General features: G+C 37.1%; 1 protein-coding gene across 1 annotated transcript in view; it reads right to left on the minus strand.

Annotated features, from left to right (window-relative positions):
* wdr11 (WD repeat domain 11) overlaps nt 1-22,025 on the minus strand; it is a 102,468-nt gene that overhangs the window by 38,892 nt on the left and 41,551 nt on the right. The window contains exons 7-10 of the mRNA XM_061961438.1: nt 18,173-18,284; nt 17,343-17,541; nt 14,711-14,811; nt 13,913-14,089 (exon numbers count right to left, since the gene is read on the minus strand). Of these exons, the coding sequence (XP_061817422.1) occupies nt 13,913-14,089; nt 14,711-14,811; nt 17,343-17,541; nt 18,173-18,284 (589 nt within the window). The remainder of the gene's footprint in view (nt 1-13,912; nt 14,090-14,710; nt 14,812-17,342; nt 17,542-18,172; nt 18,285-22,025) is intronic.

Here is a 22,025-nt window from a genome sequence, read left to right on the forward strand (position 1 = left end):
AATGCGATGATTAAGCAATGGAAAAAATTTGAAAAATCCTTCTTTATTATATGTCCTGTAAATTACTCAAAACACCAGTAAAAAGAGTGTGCATGTTCAGAAATGTAACCTGCAAGAAATGTATCCTTGCAAACCATAGCATAATGAATAACCTGAGGATGGGCTGAATTGCATTGACCAAGATGGGCGCAAAACAAAGCACTGATTCATACCTGTTTGTAGAGTGAGAGGGGAAACATAGCTTACTGTAGCAACATAGATTGAAATTGGACATCTTTCCGTACTTTATTTCTTGTGTGTTACTACATTCAGAGGGCGTACAGCGCACCTACCGTAACATCTTCTAAAATTTTGAATCAACATCCGCAATTAATGTGACTGTTGTAACACATCGATTAGTAAGCAAACAAGGTAAAGGAAGCTTATTGGAATTAATCACACAATTAGAGATAAATAACCTTACATGCAGCAGTCACGGACCGGCATAGGGGCAGATGTGGCCCGTGGGCCATATTATGCACAGATCCGGCTTAAAGTGAGTACAGCTAGACTGCAACATAGTTAACATTGAATAAGAGCACCTATGCTGCCAAAAAGAACACTTAAGTTTGTCTCAACTGACATGCACCTGGGGATAGGTTGATTGGCAACACTAAATTGGCCCTAGTGTGTGAATATGAGGGTGAATGTTGTCTGTCTATCTGCGTTGGCTCTGTGATGAGGTGACAAGACAACACTTCTGTTGTCTTATCCTTCGTAATGATTGTGAACGATAGGCAAAATTCCAAAAAAAGTGCAGTTCCCCTTTAATACAGTAATTTCCACATGCTATTTAATATAACAGATGACCGTTTTTAATATATACTCCCCACAAAACATTAAAGATGGGTGGGGGAAACAAACAAATTACTATTCACTAGCTCATGAGATGTGTATTATTTCAAATCAATTTATGCTTTAAGTTTTATTTCATGTACTGTAGTGATTTTCTTTCTTTTTTAATTTTTGAGAGTCTAGTTGGGGATCTTTTTTAAGATGTGTTTGAAAGTGTTTTTCAATACATATCGTAACGGAAAATGACACATGGAGAACAGCGCATATTTAAGTTATGTACAGTAGATCAGTGGTATAAATGAGAAAATGCAAAGTGAACTTTGCCAGCCATTCCATATTCGTCATTGTACCAAATCCGGGACAGCTAGAAGCAGCTGTGCCATGCCAAGGTTGAAAGTGTCATTATTCATTCCCTTCTCTGCAGGTCTTGGGAGGCAACGTATCTCTGAGGTAAGATTAATTTATGTGGGCCAAGTCAGGAGATTGAGCATAGCCTATTTTTTAGCTTCATAACTAAACTGAGAGTTTGATGTGTTTGGAAGGTGCTTCTGCAGCACATCTTCGTACACAAACATGGAGCCAGCAAAAAGATACAAACTATACACACAGCTCTCATTCTTTCAATTTTCTAAACACATTGTGACTTTACTCTGACAGGACTTTAAGGAGCATCAAATGAAGAAAACAACAATGTTCATCATCACAAAAAAGAAACCCTGCAAGAGCAGCCTTGGTAAGTCACATACAGTACTGCACATTTTACCTCGTGTTCGATTGCAGTTGTAGTTATAGTTTTGGTGCACTCTAGGAAAGCTTTGCTGCAATCATACATTATTCAATAAAAGCAAAATACCCTACGGATTCGAAGACAGTACTTTTTCCCTGAAAAAAGTCGGTAGGTGTCTTAGTCCATATTCAGGAAGAGTTTTAAAAATGCAAACCAACAGTGGCAGAAAATAACTGATCAGCAGGGTAGTCAGAGCTTTTTTCCCTGTCACTCTCACACACCAGTAAGCTGGAGAGTTGCAGCCACAGCACAGAGAAAAATGTTGGGCAAGTTTAAGAAAGAACACAAAAACTTGCCAATTTTAAGATGATGGTGAAAAAGACAATCAAAACAGTTCAGCAGAAATATATATTTTTTTATTGCAGTCGTTTCACTGATGTTCTGTCACAAATATTTTGAGATTGTTGTCTAATTGTGTAATATAAAAAGTATTATACATGGAAAATAGTGATTTATAGATTATGTTGTTTGTGATGTAACACCAGCACCACTTGTGATGCTGTGACTGCAAGTATTTTCCTTTATAATTACAAATAACAAACCCCCAAACCAGTGAAGTTGGCACGTTGTGTAAATCGCAAATAAAAACAAAATACAATGATTTGCAAATCCTTTTCAACCGATATTTAATTGAATAGACTGCAAAGACAAGATACTTAACGTTCAAACTGGAAAACTTTGTTATTTTTTGCAAATATTAGCTAATTTGGAATTTGATGCCTGCCACATGTTTCAAAAAAGCTGGCAAAAGTGGCAAAAAAGACTGAGAAAGTTGAAGAATGCTTATCAAACACTTATTTGGAACATCCCACAGGTGAACAGGCTAATTGGGAACAGGTGGGTGCCATGATTGGGTATAAAAGCAGCTTCCATGAAATGTTCAGTCATTCACAAACAAGGATGGGGCGAGGGTCACCACTTTGTGGACAAATGCATTAGCAAATTGTCGAACAGTTAAAGAACACCTTTTCTCAAAGAGCTATTGCAAGGAATTTAGGGATTTCACCATCTACGGTCCGTAATATCATCAAAAGGTTCAGAGCATCTGGAGAACTCACTGCACATAAGCGATGATATTACGGACCTTTGATCCCTCAGGCGGTACTGCATCAAAAAGCGACATCAATGTGTAAAGGATATCACCAAATGGGCTCAGGAACACTTCAGAAAACCACTGTCAGTAACTAGTTTGTCGCTACATCTGTAAGTGCAAGTAAAACTCTACTATGCAAAGCGAAAGCCATTTATCAACAACACCCAGAAATGCTGCCGGCGTCGCTGGGCCTGAGCTCATCTAAAATGGACTGATGCAAAGTTCAAAAGTGTTCTGTGGTCTGACGAGTCCACATTTCAAATTGTTTTTGGAAACTGTTGACGTCGTGTCCTCTGGACCAAAGAGGAAAATTGTTGTAGGCGCAAAGTTGAAAAGCCAGCATCTGTGATGGTATGGGGGTGTATTAGTGCCCAAGGCATATGTAACTTACACATCTGTGAAGGCACCATTAATGCTGAAAAGTACATACAGGTTTTGGAGCAACATATGTTGCCATCCAAGCAACGTTATCATGGACGCCCCTGCTTATTTCAGCAAGACAATGCCAAGCCTCGTGTTACAACAGCGTGGCTTCATAGTAAAAGAGTGCGAGTACTAGACTGGTCTGCCTGTATTCCAGACCTGTCTCCCATTGAAAATGTGTGGCGCAATATGAAGCCTAAAATACCACAACGGAGACCCCGTATTGTTGAACAACTTAAGCTGTACATCATAATTCCACCTGAAAAGCTTCAAAAATTGGTCTCCTCAGTTCCCAAACGTTTACTGAGCGTTGTTTAAAGGAAAGGCCATGTCACATAGTGGTAAAATGCCCCTGTGCCAACTTTTTTGCAATGTGTTGCTGCCATTAAACTATAAGTAAATGATTATTTGCAAAAAAATAATAATACGTTTCTCAGTTCGAACTTTAAATATCTTGTCATTGCAATTAAATATAAGTTGAAAAGGATTTGCAAATCATTGTATTCTATTTTTATTTACGAATTACACAACATGCCAACATCGCTGGTTTTGGGTTTTGTACTTTGATATTGATCTTCTGTAACAGTAGTTTGACTGAATTATTCTACACCAAAACATCTTCTATTTCTGCCTCTTCCTATAGCTGGGTTGTAATCATGTGACCGAGAGGTACTTCCAGGTTTCAGGCAATGGTCTACAGTCCCATTAGACTACTGTTTATTTACCTACATCAGTGCAAATTTGGGCGTATTTTGAAAGGTTTAGAGGCAAATACAAAAGTGATCATGAAAAAATATTTAAAGTGGGTTTGACTGAATTTATACAATACCGTATTTTTCGGATTATAAATCGCTCCGGAGTATACGTTGCACCGGCCGAAAATGCATAATAAAGAAGGAATAAAACATATATAAGTCGCACTCGAGTATAAGTCGCATTTTTGGGGGAAAGTTATTTGATAAAATCCAACACCAAGAATAGACAAATGGAAGGCAATTTAAAATAAATAAAGAATAGTGAACAACAGGCTAAATAAGTGTACGTTATATGACGCATAAAAAAACAATTGAGAATGTGCCTGGTATGTTAACGTAACATATTATGGTAAGAGTCATTCAAATAACTATAACATATAGAACATGCTATACCAGGGGTCGGCAACCTTTACCACTCAAAGAGCCATTTTGACCCGTTTCACAAATTAAAGATAACAATGGGAGCCACAAAACTCTTTTGAAATTTAAAATGAAATAACACTGCATACAAAGTTTTTTTTTGCTTTGTGCTATGTATAAACCAGGAGTCTCAGACACACGGCCCGCACCTTAATAAGAAAATGTAATGTTCGGCCCACAAGTGTTACATGAATGGCGCTTGACAGCGTCATACTTGCCAACCCTCCCGATTTTTCCGGGAGACTCACGAATTTCAGGGCAACTATTCTCTCGATTGTCTATTGATTTTCACCCTTACAACAAAAATAAGGGCGTGCCGTGATGGCACTGCCTTTAGCGCCCTCTACAACCTGTACATACAGCGTGCCAGCCCAGTTACATGTTATATGCTGCTTATGCTCACACACGTAAGTGACTGCAAGGGATACTTGCTCAACAGGCCGTATAAACAACTTTAACACTCTTAATAATATGCGCCACACCAAACAAGAATGACAAACACATTTCGGGAGAACATCCGCACCGTAACACAACATAAACACAACAGAACAAATACCCAGAATCCCATGCATCCCTAACTCTTCCGGGCTACATTATACACCCCTGCTACCACCAAATCCCGCCTCAAACTCACTTCCTTGGACACTTAACATTATTAAAAAAAAAAGAGAGATTGGAGGCACATGTTTACATCTGGAGGGGTCCACAAATTATCCATTAATCTGTGAAAGACAATGAGGGACTTATTTGTGCATCGTTAAGTAATGTATTTGATTGACATAACGTGTGCCGTGCTGCTGTTATTGTGAAGCTAATGAGAAAAAGGATAAGTTTGCTTGCATTACATTTTTTCCACTAATATTATTCTCGTCTACAATTCATGTCTACAGTTGTTTTTATGGTGTGAAGTTCATATTTTGCCCCAATATTTAGCTATAAATGTCCATGTTGTTCGGCATTGTTTGAAGATTCAGTATATGCTGTTGAGCTTCCAAGAGAATAATTCATGTAGTTTATTAATACTATTAAGGATATGTTCTTGAAACTAACAAATAACATTAAAGACGTTATAGTGTGATCATCCGTGTCGAATAAAGCACTTGGCTTTTCTGCGTATCAACAATTTAGCTTTTAGTTTCTGTTAATAAAATCGACAACGAAAATACGGTGGATTGGACCAACAATTACAAAATGTATTACTAGGACTTAACATGACATTAGTTTATTTGTAAAACCAGGTCTTTTTAAGTTATATTTAAGCATAGCAACCACACAAGAAGACAAACTAAAGCGATCTATTGTCCTTTCTTTACATTTAGTACTGCTCTCAAACACTACTAATATAGTAGAGAAAAACAGAAATGTTCTCAAACAAATCAAAAGTTCAAACAAACATTTTACAAAGTCATCGCTGCATGGTCCGGTTGAATTCTACAAGATGATGAAAGTCATATTTTTAAGAGCCATTTTTTTAACGCACTTTCGAGTTTTTTCTACCTGACTATTACTATTATGAACAACTTATTTTGGGACTCTTTGAAAGCTCTTTCCTATCTCCCTATTTGAACGATTGGAACACCCAAGAATAGAACAGCAATACAGCATTTTTTGCTCAAACTCACTCTCACTTGTTTTAATGCTACGCTCAAGCTGGTTGACCATCATGTGAATTAAGCCGCAAAGAAGAACAAATAAATCCCAACTATTTTTTCCCACAGTTTATCCGGTTGGAACCGTTCAAGTAGCAAAACGTTCGACTCGATCATGACAACCGAGCTACCATTTTTTTCCGATTTTAAATCAGAGATTACCTAAAATTCCAGGTTTTCAAGGACATTTTTTTCAATTGAAAATTGATTGGCAACTTTTCAAACTCGCCCAATTCCCACATTTCTTAACCCATTTCAACCATTGCAGCACGCACACAGTCCACTCATTTTGGACATATAAACCAAAATTTTTGCTTGTTCCAAAAATTTCCGCTATTCCGATAATTACCAGAAACCTTTTCGCCAGTGAAAAATTAATGGGCAGTAGACAAACCTCTGCAAATCCCGTTTCTCAACCGATTCAAACCATTCCACAATCCAGACACTTCACTCATCCTAGATATTCAAACCAACATGTGTCCCCGTTCTGAATATTCACGGTTTTCCTATAGTTACCAGAATGTTTCCTCCTTTGAAAATGAATGGGCACTATACAAACTTCTACATATCCCATATTTCTCAACAGTTTTGAACGGTAACAAAATCAAAGTTCTTGCTAATGTTGGTCACCCGCCCAACATATTAACGTTGTGGCATGCTACCATGCTAACATTAGCATGTTAACTTTTTAGCCAATTTTGTATGCGTATGCTTTAGATTCATATAACCTGGTACTTGATGTATTTCAACTGTTATCATGCCAACATTAGCATTTTAGTTTGGCTTAAACATTTCAACATTCATACTCTATTTCTTCCAAAATTGCTTATTCTAGTCTCTGTATGCTGTTTTAACATATGAACGGATGTAAAATTACTTTTTCACTATGCATTTACTGTATTGTTTTTAATGCAAATTTATTCAAATTAAATAAAAAACATGTATGCCAGGTCAAAATAAATGACCTTGTGACAAACGCAATCACTGAGTAGAAACTATCATACCACAATCAGGCTAATTGTTACTCAACGACTGTTCAACACACTATAATTAGTGTGAACTGCCTTTTTTTTGGAATTTTGCCTATCGTTCACAATTATTATGAGAGACACGATTTTAAAGTTGATAACAAACGCTTGGAAGATGCAGCTAATGGGAGTCACCGTTGTTGCCTTCAAAAACCTCTAAAACAACTGCAAACCCTTCAGCAACATTTTATATACAGTGATCTCTATATATGGAGTAACATACACTTTCATAACAATATGTAATATGTTAAATTGTTACCGTATTTTCATAATTGTAATCATTTCCATGACTAATTTTTTCCGTGCATTTATTTCTGTATTCATAGCAGCGCACGTCTGACTTCTGGCAACACATATGTATTCCTACTTCCGGAATCAAACACGAGTGTGTTTTCTAATCATGGCAGACTTGGTAACAGACAACGAAGACTACTATTTTTGGACAAATGAGGATTCGCAACATTATACTTTTTAAGCCAAATATACTGATGCTTATAGAAACAAGCACGAAGGAAGAGTGAGACGTTGGAGCAGACAGAAGCCCGGAGAGGGGGATGAAAGCGATTTTGACGCTATAAATATGGAACTTGCAGACAGGCTATTTCAACATGAATGGATTGCTTATCCAAAATCAACAAGAAACTTCCCCAGCCAGCTGGATCAGACGAACAACTGTCCATTGAATGAGTCACTTTGATATTGATCATGATACACACAGCACTTCATGCGTGTTAGTACAACTAGAGTACATACGCTGTCTGGCGAACTGTGTACAAACAAAACGTGAAATGTGGGCTAATACTTTACAGATACTTTAATAGGATTGTTAATGTGGTTCAGTCAGTACAAATTGGTGTTGTATCGCAGTGTTGTGCATTACAACCTTAAACGAGTTGCGTGCTGTTGTAGAAGCTATCTTATCTCTTGCCGTAGTGAGCTTTTACGGCTAATACCAAAGCATGACGATGTGTTACTACGATAGAATAATAGTTCCTCCGTGTTCATTCTCACAATAACAATGTCACTACAGCTTGGTTATTATACGGGTTACGAAACGTAAATTAAGTATTGTTGACGGTTTTGAATGCATTATTAAAGTGGTTTAGAGGTAGAATTGATTGCTCCCATTGGCTGCAATGCTAGCCACCAAGAACAAACAATTTGTATATGTTAGGACGCGAAAAAAACAACAACCTTTTGTCTTCTTGTCTCTAATGATTGTGAACGAACAAGAAAAAATGCAGTTCCCCTTTAACAGAAATCATATGTACAACACATTTCCTCAGTAAACACAAATCACCCCATTCAATTCTAATTACACTATTTACCACATTTTACTGTCAACATATTGTCAGAGACAGTAATTAACAGTATGTTTCCTTAATTCAACAGCTGGGAATAATAACAATTAATAAAACAACTCAGGCTTATGGCAGAAAATACATTAGATTAAATACTTTAAAACAATATATATATTTTCAACCAGAGATGGGCATTTGACTTTAAAAATTAACAGGGTGTCTGAAGACTTTTTACCTGAGAGTTAGATATATTCAAAGGGGATTCATCATGCAAAATCAACTTGTTTACCTATTGGTAACTGTTTTTGTTTATTTGGGATCTGCAAAAGTCCCGGAAATTTGAAATCAAACCATGGCAGCATGGCGGCGATATTTATAAATCTTATATAATCTTGCCTTCCTCCATACTTCTTCCTAATGAGCCATTTGAAATGTCCCCAATTTGGAATGTTTTTCCCATTGGTGACTACAGTGGATATCTCTATATATGGTAAAATGTTACCCAAAAAGCTTTGCGCAAGTCTGCTATTGTCTCCGTGCTGGAGTCAATAAGTGCCTATTTTGCTATCCTCTTGTTGTGGGGCAGAATGGCTCGTACATGCACATGCATTCTGCTCTGTTGCCATTTCTAATACAAATTAGCATATAGTTCAAACATATATCTGTCAGTAGACTCGCTATAAAAGCGCTAAAAACTATAACAAGGATGACGAGGAGAAGACGCTGTCGAAGTGGAGCCATGTAAATAGGACCGCACACAAAACGCAGCATCCTGAAGGCATCAGAAAGCAGCTTGAAAACGATCTGCAAAACATAATCTATGCAACATTTTAACCATTAAATGTTATTTGGAATTGGACGACAAAAAAGTGTTATAAATGTAGAAAAAAAAAAATCATAATATGAGCCCTTTAAGGATGTGGGAGACATAGAATTATAACTTTTTTGCCTTTGATTTATTAATCACACTGACTTCTATTTAATTCTAATATTATTTCAAGGTATGTTCAGCAGCTTATATATTTAACGATAAATGCTGCGAATTGCATCTTAGGTTTGTGTTATAATGATGATCTCAGTTCGATATCTTGTAACAACTTTTTTTTTTAATAAACCGTTTGTTTTTTCAATGTGGCCATTTTTGTCTTTGTTATTTCAAGAAAATGCTTAACCAATAAAGACATGAGCAAATTGCTACACTTTGGACAGTCCTAGTTTATGGTAAAAAAGAACAATCAGTTTATAAATGAATAGTAGAATATAATCCACATTTTTCCTAATTTTTGATTCTATGCAAGAGTTATATTGAGCAGACGTTACAATGCTGTGTCATTTATTTTGCTATTACACAATAAAGTGTAAAGCAAAACAACTCACAGCAATTTAGACATTTTTCCAGCTACAAAGTGAACTTTGGTTGAAGTGTGGATGTATTTTGAGATATTAAATGTAATAAAATATTGATAATAATGGCAGGAGTAATAATTTTGGTCAGAGTAATAATCATTATGTTCACAGATCATTTTCATGATTTTCCATTGTTTATTACCAGCCGTTTTGCTTTAATTAAAATATAATTTTTGATGACAAAAAACAAGCATGAGCTTTATTTCTTCTAGTAATTGTAGTATACAACATACCGTACTGGAATGGAATGTCCCAAAACGTTTTTAAGAAATCAACAAGGTTTCCACAAACAGACAAAACAACACAAAGTTAACTTGCAAAGTAAATTAGGAACAGAAGCACCAGCGAGTCTGCAAATAAGCTGTTTCAGACGATCGAGAAGCAGTGAATTCAGCAGAATAACTCCCTTGGGCACAAGGTTCTGGCCTTAAAAACTCAACAGATATTTCAAATGCACCACAGCTATATAAAACAAAAAATAAAGTGGGAAAGCAAATAAAAAACATTTGCTATAAATAGACTCTTTAATAGTCATTTTGGGGCCTGTAATTAGTGGTGTTCTTATGCCATTGTTTCAAACAGAGATAAAATCTCAATACGCCAAATGCACATATACTATTCATAAAAGCAATAACCTGCAATTAATAGGCAGCCAAATATGTGTTCTGCTTTATATAGATGCAGTGTTTCCCATATGATTGTGTATTTGTTGAGACCTGCCATATATAAATCGAGACTGCCATAAATACATTGAGTGCAAGTTGCTAGCGGTTGTTCATAAACACATTATAATGGGACAATATACAAATGTAGCCTCATTAAAACACTGCAGAGAAGATGGGATTGTAACTCTGCTTCTTGCACACCTACAAAATCTATAAAAATGGGACCCATTACCTCCCTGCTTGGCACTCAGCATCAAGGGTTGGAATTGGGGGTTAAATCACCAAAAATGATTCCCGGGCGCGGCACTGCTGCTGCCCGCTGCTCCCCTCACCTTCCAGGGGGTGGAACAAGGGGATGGGTCAAATGCAGAGGACAAATTTCACCACACCTAGTGTGTGTGACAATCATTGGTACTTTAACTTTAACTTTAACACCTCGTCTGCCAAAGAACAATCAGATACAGCAAGAACATTAGTATTGCAAACTTGCAACTATCGCTATATTTGGTTATTCACATCTCTCTAGGTACCGTATTTTTCGGATTATAAATCAGTTTTTTTCATAGTTTGGCCGTGGGTGCGACATATACTCCGGAGCGATTTATGTGTGAAATTATTAACACATTACCGTAAAATATCAAATAATAATATTTATCTCCTTCGCGTAAGAGAAGAAGCAAATGGCAGCAATCGTCACTCACACGTCAACCAATAAGAATTCGGCGGGGTAGGGTCATGGCAGAAGTGCATTGTGGGTCATGAGATGCTAACTGCTATATGCTATATGCTACTGCTGTAGCTATTTAAATGGATCACATCAACATTGGCGGCAACTTATAAAAACTGAGAAGGGCTGAACTGGATTTTATCAAATAAATTTCCCCAAAAAATGCGATTTATACTCCATTGCGACGTATATGTTTTTTCCCTTCTTTATTGTGCATTTTCGGCCGGTGCGACGTATACTCCAGAGCGATTTATAGTCCGAAAAATACGGTAGTCTTTTTCAACAAAAAATAAATAAATAAAAATAATCCAGCTACAAATCTAGTGACTTTTTCTGTTTTTATTGGACATAACAAACCCACAAAAATAAGCAACAGGAGAAAGTGTACTTCTATTTCTAAACATATTTGTTTTGCTTTTCATGTTTTTTGTTAAAGTTTTGTTTGACCCATAGTGTCCACAAGAAATGTGTCATGGCCAGATATGCCAATTAGACTTTGACAGCATTTACTTTGAATTTGATGAAGAGAATATGTTTAATTATTTTATATTTTTTATTGTTGTGTAAGTATCATACTTAACAAAACACATGGTTATTTAATGTTGTCATGGTATGTCTTGGTATTAAAATGTCTTATTTAAGAACAATCTGGAACTTGTTTATTAAACAGGAAGGTTTTTATTTCATCATATACTTTAAAAATATTGACCTATTTCAGCTTTTTATCCTGAATTTGTATGCTTGTTGTTTAAACACCACCCCCAACTCCCCTGGCTTTGTCTTCTTCACTCATGAATTTAAAGTGTAAAAAAGTGGCACGGGCAGAGACTGGTGCAAACAATAGGTTTCCATATTAATCATCTTAATCAATCTGGTTTTTAAAATGCTGAACGCCATCAAATGAAGGCGTTCAAATCAGGGCTGGGTACTGGCAAGGATTTCATGATTTGATACGATACAGTACAGTATTGCAATATTGTGATACATTGCGATATTCTACATGGTCCAGAGATTAATTTAAAATGTGGCTTAAAATGTTAGCTATCGGGAACACAAAAATATATTCCTTATTAAGACGCAAATGATTAAACTTATGGGTCTGAAATTTTTAACTGGAAGTAATGATTAAAGCAATACATAATCTGCTGCCACCAAAAATCTAGAAAAAGTTCAAAGACAGAAATGGAAAATATAATTTGAGGGGTAGGGATAGGCACCAGCATCCCCCGCAACCCAGAGAGGGACAAGCAGTAGAAAATGGATGGATGGATAGAAATTGAATTTAAAACAGCAATGTATTAACTCAACTCCAAATAATGTGCATATCAGTTTGTAGGGTAACTCTGTGGAATCAATTGCACGAGGAAATCAAACAACCCAATAACATTGTTCAATTTAAAAAGAAATACAGAAAATATTGTTCATGTTTACAACAAAGAGGAGAAAACAAAATATCTTATGGGTATATTTTATTAATATAAACTACTTTGATGAAATGTAGTTTATTTTTATTTTGAGTATTCCAGGTGTAATTATATATGATATGTATCTGGTAGTTATATACTAATTATATACTGTACTACTATACCATAATTTAATATATACTATAATATACACTAAATTAATTGTGTTAAATAAGGTCATATCATATTCTGTTGTTGATAAAGAATCCGATTATTGTATCTGAGTGACGGGGCACGACTTCCTGCCCCTTTTCGGACACACCATGTTATTTCCTTTGTTAATTTACCTTTTTAAAATTGTATAGATAGAGAGTAATTATGTTTGTTGTGATTGAAATAAAGGTTGAAGAAAGAAAAAAAGAACAATATATTGTTCAACTATATTCTGACATCAGTATTCAAACTTGGGAGTGTTCTTGCAATACTAGAGGGTAAAGAAACCAGATTATTGTCATTATGCTTTGAATGTGCACAAAGCAAGTGAGTTCATTTCTTTTTTGCTTTCTCTTTGAAAAACACTGATGCAACAAAAGAGCAATACTGAAAGAACAAAAACCTACAAAGTGTACAAAAAATTCTGATGAGTTTTAGACAAAACAAATATGTAAAAATGTTATCACCATGTTAAGAAATGTTCAATGTTAATGTTAATTGCGAACACAATGTTACCATTAGAAGCATTCATAGAACCCACAACTTAATGCAATCTCTCCAACCTCAGCATACACAAAACCATTGCACTATAGCCAAAGGTCAGTGCTTTCAGACTCTCTTGGGACCTTATTAACTGTGCAGAGTTCGTTTTCCTCTTTTGTGCGTTTTACATCTTTTGGTCAGCAACGATATGTAATCAAAATCAAACTTCAAAATCAGCCATCCTCGGCTTGATTCCTCTACAATACGTTCCCAGACAAATTCCAGCATTTTTCAGTTGTGGTGAGAAAGTGATCCAACTTTGACTATATCCAAATGGTAAATCAACAAATCAGCTAAAACCTAAGGTATGATCATGCTGACTACAACATATACACAAATAATACCATTGTCTTACCAAATACACATTTTGTTTACCACGTACGCAGTTAGCATGATGAAGTCACACAGGCTCAATTGACTGCCATGTGTAGTTACACCTTCTTATCGTCTTATCGCAGAACTTATTTTCATTATAAGGAGAAAGATCATTTGCTCAAGATGTTCCCCTAAATTGCACTTGTGGTATATTGTCCATATAATAACATTAACAATAGCACTGTATGATACAAACCCATTTCAAAATTGGTCTATTTAATTAGTCCAAGAAAGTGAACAATTGGTGTGAAAGCACCCTTGGTATGTGTGTGTTTCCAATATAACCTACCAACAGCCAGCATCGGTTGGTAGTGGTTGATGTTTTTGGTGGTAAGAGGTGGACACATGCGGATGGCAAATGGTGGCAGTGGCAAACCAGAGACAAGGCCAGTTAACAAGAATTTAAGCTGGACTTCTTTCTGGTTGGATGATGGCAGAGGGGCCTCACCAGCTATCAAGGTCTGACCTAGAGATAAAAATATACATCAGAAGTTAGCCAATATTGTAATTTTCCTTTGTTATTGAAATAAACTTTTGCTGAACCACTTTTCAAGATGAGCAGAAGTGAAGCACACAGATTTCCGAAGTTTACACAGGGGCATCATTATGTTTTCCCCACTTAGCTATACTTTGATTTATTAACAGCCTAATAGCTGGGAACCACAAAATGTAGCTTGAGTTTTCGTCACTAAACAGCCCCATGCTTCTTGATATATCCCTGGATACAAGTATTTTTAAGAGTTAAACACAGCTGTAGTTATATTTTTTGAATGGATACCATTTTTCTTTTTTTTTTGGAGAGGCGCTTAAGGCAATAACTGACAATAAATGAAATATGTATTTTTTCTTTTTGGTATTAGCTATCATTAATATAAAACTGCAAATTTAAAAACAAGCAATTTACAAATAATGCTGCTCTGAAATTTAATGTGACCAAAAAATAGACAAGATGCTGGCCATAGCTATGATATGCATGTTTGAGCCAAACTGGCAGTCTTCCGTGAAAATTATTCATTCATTCACAGAAAGAAGATTACATAACAAAATTACAGGGAAAAAAAATCACCCTGCTAAAATGTAACCTTACCTATCATGCTGTTGAGAGAGAGATTCTGAATATGTTTCTGGTATGGGCCCAGAGGTGCTCCACAAAAGAACACTGGGGAGTAGAGTGGTGACAGCCCTGAACTGCAACAAAAAGGGCAAGATAAAATACAATAATCAATGAAGGCGCAGTATATCAAGTCAAATTCCTTGTTTGTTCAACATACTTGGCCAATACATCTGATTATGATTCTGATCGAGATAATGGGAAGTGATGATTAAATGATTATGTTCTTTAAAGATATATACATATTTTTGGCAGCAGCATATGAAATAGTTGTTTCATATTATTTAGGTAATGTTACACAAAGAAACAGATGGTAAAATGAAAAATTGTGGGGCTTTTAACTACAATGTAGTGAGTGGTCTGATACCAACTGGTTTTAACCTATGATCATAAACAGTAAACTCAGTGGTCATAAGATGATCTAAACAAAGATGAACTTATCTCTAATTAGCTCATCATAGTATGACCACATGTTCTCAAAAACACGTTTTCATTCTTATTTCCATGACACGAAAATCTGTTTACTATATGCTTTGATTGTAAAACGGGAACACTGATCTCCTGGGCCTCATGTATTAAGCGTGCGCACCCGCAAAAATCTGGCGTAAGCCCTTTTTCACAACAAAATTGAGACGTTTAAAGACTGAACTGAACGTGGAAATGTGCAGTGTTTCACGCCAACTTCATAGCTGTCGTACACACATTTCAACATGCTGTGGATATTTTGGCCACACTCAGAGGTGATGGTGAGTACGGTAATTTTCGGACTATAAGTCGCTCCGGAGTATAAGTCGCACCGGCCGAAAATGCATAATAAAGAAGGAAAAAAACATATAAGTCGCACTGGAGTATAAGTCGCATTTTTTGGGGAAATTTATTTGATAAAACCCAACACCAAGATTAGACATTTGAAAGGCAATTTATAATAAATAAAGAATAGTGAACAACAGGCTGAATAAGTGTACGCTATGACGCATAAATAACCAACTGAGAACGTGCCTGGTATGTTAACGTAACATATTATGGTAAGAGTCATTCAAATAACTATAACATATAGAACATGCTATACGTTTACCAAACATTATGTCACTCCTAATCGCTAAATCCGATTAAATCATATACGTCTAGTCTCTTACGTGAATGAGCTAAATAATATTATTTGATATTTTACGGTAATGTGTTAATAATTTCACACATAAGTCGCACCCCCGGCCAAACTATGAAAAAAACTGCGACTTTTAGTCCGAAAAATACGGTAACTATTTAAATAAAGAAATATCAAGCAATTACTCCTCAGAACGATTGATGTGCACACCAGACAATGAACAATTAACACACTCCTGTGTGTGCAATTCACGAATGGATATAAAAGCATAGGCAAAGTGGTGCAAAAAAACTACACTGAATTATCGGCAAGGTAGCTAAGTATAACACATTCCCACACAAGGTAGCTTCACAGGCCGGAATTAAAACGCAACTTGAAGCAATAGCAAGCTTTCCTAATGTAATCGGAGCTATCGATTGCATACACATTGCTAAAAAGCACCATAATATGACGAATACGTACCGGTATATGTCAACAGTAAACATTTTCATTCGATCAATGTACAGAACATATGTGATGCGCAAATGCAATGAAGCAGCATTGTAGCGATGTGGCTGAAGCTGGTTCTACGTATGATTTTTACTTTTGGAACTTAAGAACTCACATCACTCCTGTCTCCAACTGGCCGTCCACACGCTATTCAAAGCGTCAAAGCAAATGTCCTACAAACATTTGCTAGAACCAAAATTATTGTCCTCTTCTTTCTTACTCTTTAACGCACAATAATTTGGTTCTGAAAATCTTTTTCAAATCAAATTTTGATTAGACAAAATCCTTGAAATTGCCACAAATGTGCCAGGACTTAAACCTACTAGAACTTGATTGGAAATGTTTACTTCTGTAAACACTGCAGGACGTGTGAGGTTATGACTGCACGCGGGTCAGATTGCGTTCACATTCAACATCACATTTTGTTTGTAATGTAAACGACTACATGAAAATATTGGATTTGAAAAAAACAACAAATTTGGAAATCCTATTTTGCAGTGTGGACTGTGAACGTAGTCATCAAAAGTCCCCTTTAAGTTGACGGAATATCCATGTTGTGTGTGTCTTAAAATTTAGAAAATGAATATGTATTAAACCTAAGCAGTGTTATCACAAAGTGAAGAGCAAAACACATTTTTCTAAATTTAATCCTGTGACTTAGATGTATTTGCCTATATTAACTTGCTAGCAGGCACACAAATCCATCTTTGACCCACACAGGAAACAAAACTAAAGGAGAAAAAAAGTCATGTCTTCGACAGGAGCTCAGAGTCTCCCATCAAAGGAAAGTGAGACTCATTGGTGATAGCATAAGTCCCTGCATGTCCGACCTGTGACAATAGCTGAGAAGCCTACATTTGGGTCACAGGATTATGCAGTTTTTAAGGAAGTTTATTTAAGGTAACTTACAAAGTAATGTGACTCTTACCTCACCTTTTTTCAGGCCAGTGCCTGCAAATGTGTGATATAGGCCAGCAGAATTATTGAGTGCAATATGTGTCTGTATACGTGTACCTTTGGTTGACAGCAGCTCTGCCTGTGTAGGCTTTGAGCTCCCATAGCATGACTCTACCGTCACTGACCATGAGAGCTACATTGTTTTCGTTGACAGGGCAGATAACCATGCGATATGGTCGAACAGTCTTGGTAACACGGATAGCATCGCACTGAGAGCGGAGGTCATACACAAGCTCCTGGGTACTTTGTTCTGGGTCTGAAAAAGAAGGATAAGACATAGAATGATGCATCTGCTGCTGAAAAGTACATAGAGACAGCCTGAAAAGGTTAGGAGAATGGGAAACATCAAGGTAGAAGACTAGGAAAGAGAAGATCTTGAAGAAGTGTTGGGCATGTGAATAAAGAAAGACACAAGAGTGGGATAAAGCATTGATTAGTGTTAATAACAAAAACAGAGGAGAGATGAATGGTAGGAGATTGTAGAAAAGGTAAGCTTGAAGGCAAATGACAGTATGAAAATAAAAAGAGGGGATTTAAGGAGATAAGCACCATGAACAGGAAAAAAGCATTTAAATGAGTGTGTGAGTGGCTCATAAAAGGAAATGTCAAGGAAGCAAGAAAAAGATCTGGCAGACATCAGCAGGGAAGAAATAAGTGAGGAAGAGAGAGACATTTGGACTATACACTCCCAACGGCCTGTAACGCTAAGCCAGAAGATAAATGAGATAGTAAGAGTCTGAATGCCCATTGGAGCATAAAGAAAGGCTTCAGGCTCTGTCAGTGCTATACGCAGAATAAATTGAGGGGAAAACAGCATGGGAATGATATAGAGGTGTCAGTGAGCAAAGCTCAAATGGTGTCCACTGCACGTGTAAGAAGAGGCATACCCGCTACTCCTGATGCATCTTCTGGAGATGTAGTGGAGCGGCACACTCGCAGGGTGATGCATCCGTTCTCATGGAGGCAGTATAGAGCATCTCTCTGGGCACAGGGGATTACCTGACACATGGTCAAGAAAATATAGGAAAAGGCAAGGAAGAGATGACATGACGTTTGGCCTTTCTGCTATTTACCACCACCAATCATTGTGTTCATGTTCATGGGTTACACAACTTCTCTCGCTAACGCTGACCTGACAAGTATCATGTTTGGCTTATTTACGGTAGAGGAAAACAATGTGAAGGCAGTCTGTTGAGGTACAGCGCTAGGAGTAAATGATCTGAAAAAATACCTTCATTTTAATTCCCAATAATGTCATATGCAGTTTTTATTTTTATTTACTTTATTGCATAGTGGGGATGTCTTAATCAGCATTTTTGGCTTCCGATCCAGATTCGATTTTTTGGCCTCAGTTTGAATTCGATACTTTGATAATATATTATGGAATTGAAAATGTTTTTAGCAAGTAACTATAGTAAACACAATAATAACTTTTCATTCAGTTTATTTTATTAAATTTAGAATGTACTAGCATCATTGTACATAAAATGGTGCATTAAATGTATGGCACTGGTCGCAAAATAAAGTGGATCATGCACGATAACTAAACAAAAGCAAAAACTTTTATTGGTTTCCATTCAGGCCCTGTGATGAGGTGGCAACTTGTGCAGGGTGTACACCGCTTTTCACCCAAATGCAGCTGAGATAGGCTCCAGCACCCCCTGTCACCCCAAAAGGGACAAGCGGTAGAAAATGGATGGATGGATGGGTTCCCATTCATTTGTATCATTGGTTTTTGCCCTCAAAATCCTCCTATAGCCAGAGTTTGAGTTTGTAAACAATAAATAACAAAAGAGACAAAACAATATTTTATGATAATTAGGGCTGTCAAAGTTAACGCGATAATGCGTTAACTATACATTTCAATAACGGCACTATTTTTTTTAACGCAAACACTTCCTTTTTGACCCTCGGCCTGTGCCGTGGCGGGGGGAACTTGGCTGCAGTTCACTTGCTACTGATGAGCCACAATCGAGCAGAAATGGACAAAGAAAAGTCAACCTTATGGAAATATCAGGTTCAAAGCCATGGTAAGTTGTTCTCCCGGCAAAAAAGAACTATAATTCGCCGTGAGAAGAGGTGACATCCCTGGAGCAAACACCTACTACGTGCGTCGTAAAGAGGTGGGTGGTGCTTCACTTCCGTGTTCAGATTACGGTTAAGGTGCAGTGATAACATAACATTTAAATTGTTACTGTGACTTCTTTAGTAAGTAAGATGACATTTATTGCAAATAGTCAACATCAAAACAAGTCAAGACATTTTCTCAAACCAAACACACACTTTTCCAGCTTAAAAATAAAAGCGCTACGCTATACATCTGGTTTCCCCTTAATGCAAAGGCTTCGTACTAACCGTCACACTTAACAAAATAAAGTAATATATTGTATTGTACTGTAGCGTCCAGAAGAAAACCAACAAAGTCTGATGCTCTTTTTAGCTTTTGAGGCCAATTTTAATGCTAACAATGAGCCAAATTCCAGTATTTCCTCTGTGCACACACATCTGCTTCTGTGCTTCACTCCTTGACACACACTTGCTTGTTCATTCTCCGCCGATACGGTGTGTTCACAGACCATGGGAAACATGACCACCATAACACACTAACACATTAACACCAGGGTGTTAATGTTTGGAGTGGAGGCAGCATGTCCGCACTGTGGACATACTGTAATATTTTCGAGATATATCCGCGGACAGCGATCTTCACAATTTAAGGGGACACTGGCGGCTTTTGATGAGAGAAAGGCTCCCAGCAATGCGAAGCAAGTGTGACGTCAGGGTCTATGCAGCTCTCTTTTCGTCACAGACACGGCGCGACAGAATCAAAACAGAGTCTCTAAACAGGAGTACAGTCGCCAATTATACCAACATTTATGCTAGATTTGTTGCCAATCATTTTTATTACAGAAAAAGTGACAACGGATTGGAGAAATAACTTAATAACATATTTGTTTTAAATGTATATTCACATGTATTTCCTTTTTAAAGAATATATGCAGCGCAAATCATGTAACGTCATATCGACCACACCCCACCGCTACAGGTATTTTGGCAATTTAGGGGAAACCCTGACATTAATGTCGTATATTACGATCATGCTTTGTCAGAGATGTTTTGTAATGTTATTCTGACATATTTGCACCTAAAGAAATGCTAGTACATCAGTTTAGGAATATGGGGGCGGTTGGGAAGGGGGTGGAGATTTTTCTGGTTGGCTGAAATATTGTGTACATTTTTTTAAAACATGTTCTGGTCGAGTCCTTGATTACAGAATGATTAGCAGGCTCAATATTAAATGTAATTATTTAATAGAGAAGGTTAAACCATTGTCATTCATCAAAATGAAGCCACCCCCCCTGAAAATTATTTGTCGAGGGTACACTTAATGATGAACATTATACCTATCGTTTGACAGCCAAAATGATAATGAAAACAATTATATTATACAAAATATTCATCTAATCACTGTAATATCTTCCATATACTGATACTATACTTGGTATTATAACTATTAACAATAATAGATTAGATTTACATAGTGCATGTCCAGACACTTAAAGCGCTTTACTGACAAAACTGAGAAGCCATCATTCATTCAGTCCACATTCCCATAAGTGGTGGTAAACTACATTTGGAGCCACAGTTGCACTGGGAGAGACTGACGGAAAAGTGGATGCCAATTTGCGCCTAAGCCTCTCCGACCACCATCAAACATTCATACACAAGTGTGAGTGGCACTGGGAGCAAAGTTGGTGAAGTGTCTTTCTTAAGGACACAACGGCAGTGACTAGGATGGCAGAAGCTGGATTTGTACCCGGAACTTTCATGTTTCTGGACGACCGCACTACCATCTAAGCAACACCGACCACGACTATCAATATTTGTATCAATCCAATCACCCTTGTTTAATTCAAGAGCTCAAGCTTGGCGGTAAGATGCTTCTGGTAGCTTCTAACGGTGTGTAGTGTAGCACGTTTAGCTTGTAAGAAATGTTGTTTATTTTTCGCCATGGAGTAGAAGCGGCTCCGCACTGTGGACGGACATTAGCTGCACTGAGATGATGTGTTCGTTTCAAGCTGCTTTTACATTCTAGCCTGTGTTCTGGCAAGAGAGGCACTCTTTTGGAATTCACATGCCTCCTACATGCCTGAGTAAATCCTTTAGACGTGTGAACACCAAGACACCAATGCGGTAAAAATCTGCTGGGCTTGTCAACTCATAAGACAATCTCAGATCAGTTAAAAAAGGCAACTATCGGTGCCCGATTCAATCGCATGATGTGGTTGGGGAAGAGTGGATGGCAAGCAATATCAACAGCCTCAAGTATCAAGAAATTGTTGCTGCCCATTACATTCGAAATCACAGGAGAGGGAAACTTTTTCAGCGGGATGGCGCTTCTTCTCATACTACACTTCACATCAAAGTTCATGAAAGCAAAGAAGGTCAAAGTGCTCCAGGATTGGCCAGCGCATTCACCAAATATGAACATTATTGAGCATGTCTGGGGTAAGAAGGAGGAAATCTAGAAGGAACTCTGGGAGTCCTGTAAGACTGATTCCTTTGCCATTCCAGATAATTTCCTTAATAAGTTATTTGAGACAGACACGTCTGTACAAAATCACAATGACTTTATGTTCTGATGTTGTAGCATGTACCGTATTTTCCGCACTATAAGGCGCACCTAAAAACCTCCAATTTTGTCAAAAGCTGTACAGTGCGCCCTATAATCCGGTGCGC

Source organism: Nerophis lumbriciformis, linkage group LG02 (assembly GCF_033978685.3).
Source record: "Nerophis lumbriciformis linkage group LG02, RoL_Nlum_v2.1, whole genome shotgun sequence".
Taxonomy (NCBI): Eukaryota; Metazoa; Chordata; class Actinopteri; order Syngnathiformes; family Syngnathidae; genus Nerophis; species Nerophis lumbriciformis.